The sequence below is a fragment of the Diachasma alloeum genome, unplaced genomic scaffold (assembly GCF_001412515.2).
Source record: "Diachasma alloeum isolate Michigan unplaced genomic scaffold, Dall2.0 Dall_scaffold_00598, whole genome shotgun sequence".
Taxonomy (NCBI): Eukaryota; Metazoa; Arthropoda; class Insecta; order Hymenoptera; family Braconidae; genus Diachasma; species Diachasma alloeum.
The window spans coordinates 22,379-26,951 of NW_021680730.1; the positions used below are offsets into that span (position 1 = coordinate 22,379).

The following is a 4,573-nucleotide window of genomic DNA, read 5'->3' on the forward strand; positions in this document are numbered from 1 at the left end:
AACTCGTAAGGTACGTCAAAGACGAGCTCAATCTCTCAAACGCTCCGACGTTCTTGTGGACTGACTCATCAGTTACGCTTACGTGGATCAACTCACACCCGTCCAGATGGAAGGAATTCGTAAGAAATCGTGTCCAGCTCATACAAGAGATCTCGCAAGCTCAATGGAAACTTGTTCCTGGCAAGGAAAACCCAGCTGATTGCGCATCTCGTGGGCTAACCACAGCTCAACTCTCTTCACATGAACTGGTGGCACGGACCACCATGGCTCATGAAAAGCTCATCGTCTTGGCCATCTCTAGAGCTCGCTTCAGTGGCATCAGCAGATCTTGAAGAGAAACCTGGTGTCATTCTCAGTGTGAAGGTCCAGCGCCCAGAGATCTGGGATTTAGTTCATCGCTATTCTTCACTCAGCAAACTGCTTCGGATTAAGGCCATCTGTCAACGCGTCATTGCTCGTCTCAGAAGAATTCCTGGATCATCGTTAGCAACAGCTCTGAACCCTGGTGACATCGAGCAAGCCCGACTGCTCTGGGTCAAGCTCACTTAGTCTGCGCACTTCTCAGCTGAGCTTACGACCTTGTCCAGAAGACAACATCTTAGCTCAACTCACCCACTCACTCGATTGACAGCGTTTCTGGATCACCGGGGAGTTCTACGTGTTGAAATTTGCTCAGCTCGACTGCGAAAATAAGCATCAGATCATCATACCTCGGGATTCTCACCTCATCATTCGAGATGCCCATCTCAGGACTCTTCATGGAGGAACACAGCTCACTCTTGGTCAACTTAGAAGGTCTTACTGGATCCTCGGTGGAAAAGCCCCGGTAAGATCATTCATCCTGAAGTGCGTTCCATGCGCTAGACAGCGAGGGATCAGAGCTCAACAGCTCATAGGCCAGCTCCCAGTTGCTCGTCTCAGCCGTGGCCGAGCGTTCCTCAACACTGCGGTTGACTACGCTGGACTGGTGTCGCTCCGCTCGTGGAAGGGGCGTGGTCATAAGTCGTACAAGGGATGGCTTGCGATATTCGTCTGCATGACCACGTCCGTAGTTCATCTCGAGGTCGTCTCAGACTATTCAGCTGAAGGATTCATCTCAGCATATCGTCGCTTCGTTGCTCGTCGGGGTCTCTGCAGGAACTTGTTCTCGGATTGCGGGACGAATTTCCTGAGAGCCGACAAAGAATTAAGAAAGCTCTTCTCAATAGCCTCTCAGGAATCTGATCAGCTCGCTCGTCTCTTGCTCGACGATGGAACCAAGTGGTCTTTTAACCCTCCAAGTGCTCCATACTTCGGAGGTAAATGGGAAGCCGCGGTAAAGTCGGTGAAGTTCCATCTCAAGCGGACGATCGGCGATACTCTGCTCACATTTGAGGAACTCACCACTTTACTCGCGCAAATCGAAGCTGTGCTCAACTCGAGACCACTTGAACCTCTTTCCAAAGATCCTGACGACGTCAGTGCGCTCACTCCAGGACATTTCCTGATTGGTTAGGCGTTGACAGCATTGCCTGAGCCTCCGCTGAACGACTTGAACATCGCTCGTCTGTCTCGTTGGCAGCTCATTCAGCAGAAGGTTCAGGGCTTTTGGAAATGGTGGTCCACGAGCTATCTGCAACATCTCCAGTCCATCTCCAACTGGCACCACCCAACGTACAATGTGAAGGTCGGTTCTCTAGTCCTTCTCACCGACGAGAGGTTTCCACCAACGAAGTGGCTTCTCGCTCGAGTCATCGCTCTCCACCCTGGTAGAGATGGACTCACCAGGGTGGTCACCATCAAGACGTCCAGCTCTACGCTTCAGAGGCCCATCTCCAAACTGGCTCTACTGCCCGTCTCGACCAATGATGTTTAAGACCTTCCCGTCCTGCGTTCGCTCATTTCTACAACTGGAGTCGTCTTCAACTTCATTCTCGACCAGACCTAGGCGAAGATTTCCGACCTTCGTCTTCGAACCTGGCCGCTGAGTGGAAGCGGGTCTGCTGAGCTCTGCGGAATTTACGCCTCCAACGATCTTGGGTGTACTCGCACCTTGACCATCGCAGATGAACTCCAGTGGTGAAGTCGCTCTTCGAGAAATTATTGTCCTGAGCACGATTCATCTCTTTTTTTTGTTACAGACCTGCGCAAAGAGGTGTCAGCGCCTGCTGACGGCGGGGCTGAATGTTCGGTTTTTCACCGAATTTTTTTTCCTCACAGACACGCACGCTCACGCACACTAGTCCCGCTCGCATGCTTGCATGGCTACGCTTAACTGACCTGCGCAATAGCCTAAGATGACCAGTGGCCTCTCACCTCTGATACCTGAGGCGCCACTTAATGGACAGGTGTCCAGTGAACGCCCCCATTCAAATTGGGGCACGTTTGGACCCTCGATGATCGACACCTGCCACCTTGCGGTCCTTTAATCGGCCTCATTTGCATTTCGCCATCGTACAGTGTACTTAACTTTCCCCGAATTGCTCTGTTATTTGTATTGAGTTCCGCGTACAATTGCTCTGCATTTTAAGTTCTGCGAACTGTTTAATAATATTGTGACGTGTGATAATTTGTGGACCATCTCCCGCTCCCGTCAGAATCCATTTAAATTTCGCCCATCGCTCGCAAATTCCGCTAAAAACTGATCCGGCAGCGAATACACTGGTTGGACTCAAAAGTTATTAAGTGATCTACTCGGTAGTGAAAGAACATTAACATAAAATTTGTGATCCTTTGTAAAACTAAGAAAACAGTAGTTCTACCCGTCCGTCTAGCATCATCATTCTTTCGCGAAATTATCAAATTATCATATTTTGGGACATAGACTTAGTTCAATATTAGTTAAATCCTGTTAACTGGGGAATCAGTTTTGCGCATTCTTATAAAGACAAATTGAGGGTGAGATGGGCACTTGGGGGGATGGGCATCGCCGATTGTTCGATAATGGTGCGCGTGAAAAATTTGCCCTTTGGTATCATTTTTTATGTTCTCAATGCCCAACTATCTCACGTTATTCAAATCCATTCTGCCCCATTTAAGTCAGTCAAACCGTGACGAATTCATTTTGATACTAAAAAAACAAGAGTCGATATTTCCGTTATAACTGTAGGAAATAGAAAATAATCATTTCTTTTCCAATTTAGGCCCATAATATCCCAAAATTGTACCCTTGATGAATATTTTCTACCGCCAATTCCACGATTTAATTATTTTTATTTGACTATATCCGCGTGTTCATGTCCCCTTAAAAAAAGGGAGAGATGGGCACTTACATTTTCATTCATTTAGGGAGAGATGGTCACCTATTTTTTCTTTTTCGATAGCTCCTTCAAATGAAAAAACTTGGAATATGTATTCAGCAGGGTAGGACGGGGTAAAGTAGCACGCGGGGCAAAGCGGAACTCGGGAGACAATGAAATGCGGAGCAAAGTGGAACGCGGGGCAAAATGGAATGGTACTGAATTTCGGATTTCAGTGACTACAGGACGTTTTTTATGTCCTTAAGAATCGAACGATCCTTGAGGACGTTCGAAATTGAGGGTCAAAAAGTGTTAAGAGTCAAACGACTCTTACGGACGTTGGAGACAAGGGTGAAATGGTCATCAGGGTTAAAAATGAGAAGAAAAAAAAATCGATAATGTTTTTTTTTTTAATTGTTCATCATGATTTTCAATTTTATCTTGCATCCCAAATTGTTCTACTGTCCACTTTGTCCTATCCTCCCCTAGTTGAAAAAAAAGAAAAAAAAAGAATGGCGAAAAGATCACAATGAAAATCCGTTTCATTATTTTTTCCACTCCATAGATCATTTTTCAATTATCATTTCCATTTTTTAATGTGAAAACTGAATCAGAAATAACTGAATAGGAGTCCCAATAAAAAAAAATGAATAGGAGTCACATTTTTTTCTATTAATTACTTCAAGATGTTTGAATGTAATAACATGAGTAAATTTTCGATGTACGAAATATTGTTTATTGTCGCACTCTCGAAATTTTTTAATTCGAAACTCCCACCACCCATGTCCTCAGACGCACATGAAAATCAACCCTTTCAACAATAAATGTAGGAAAATCCCTAGCCGCCCTCTAGGGTTTTCAGCTTTAACTGGTCACGTGACCGGCGAAACCTGCCATGGCGGATCTGATTGTTTACTTTGTCAATTCAAGTGGTATTTAACGGGCACAAGGCAGGACTAATAGTGAATCATAAATTAATGAAGGTTCGAAGTGATGGTACCCACTATATATAAGCGAAAACGTAATTCTAATCATGGAAATTGGAATGAAAATGATATGGACGAAGCCTGCAATGCCGTACGACTCGAGGACATGCGTGTTCTGACAGCTTCTAAAACATTCGGAATACCTCGCACCACTCTTCAAAATCGTCTTAAGACTGGTAATTCAAAGAAGATCGGTATGGGAGGGCCTCCCTGGCTGGGGGTGGAGAACGAACGTATTCTTGTAGACAGAATAAAAGAGATGCAACAATGTGGATTTCCTTTAACACGAGATGATGTCAGAACTGCAGTATTCCAACTTGCTAAGGAAATGGGTATTACCAATAAATTTAACGAAGAGGAAGAAAGAGC

At 45.4% G+C, this 4,573-nt stretch overlaps 1 protein-coding gene across 1 annotated transcript; it reads left to right on the top strand.

Moving 5' to 3' along the window:
• Positions 1–240: 240 nt before the first annotated feature.
• On the top strand, positions 241–1,855 carry LOC107043551. Its single transcript, XM_015265096.1, has 3 exons — positions 241–534; positions 632–1,315; positions 1,496–1,855. Exons 1-3 carry the CDS (start codon positions 241–243, stop codon positions 1,853–1,855), a joined length of 1,338 nt encoding a protein of 445 aa, XP_015120582.1.
• Positions 1,856–4,573: the final 2,718 nt, after the last annotated feature.

What these genes read in the sequence shown, in the direction of transcription:
- LOC107043551 (XM_015265096.1), top strand. Translation starts at nt 241, where the DNA reads ATGAACTGGTGGCACGGACCACCATGGCTCATGAAAAGCTCATCGTCT. An exon ending in AGCAAGCCCGACTGCTCTGG is followed by an intron (nt 535 to 631) that starts GTCAAGCTCACT and finishes CTCGATTGACAG; the next exon opens with CGTTTCTGGATCACCGGGGA. An exon ending in GAGGTAAATGGGAAGCCGCG is followed by an intron (nt 1,316 to 1,495) that starts GTAAAGTCGGTG and finishes CTGATTGGTTAG; the next exon opens with GCGTTGACAGCATTGCCTGA.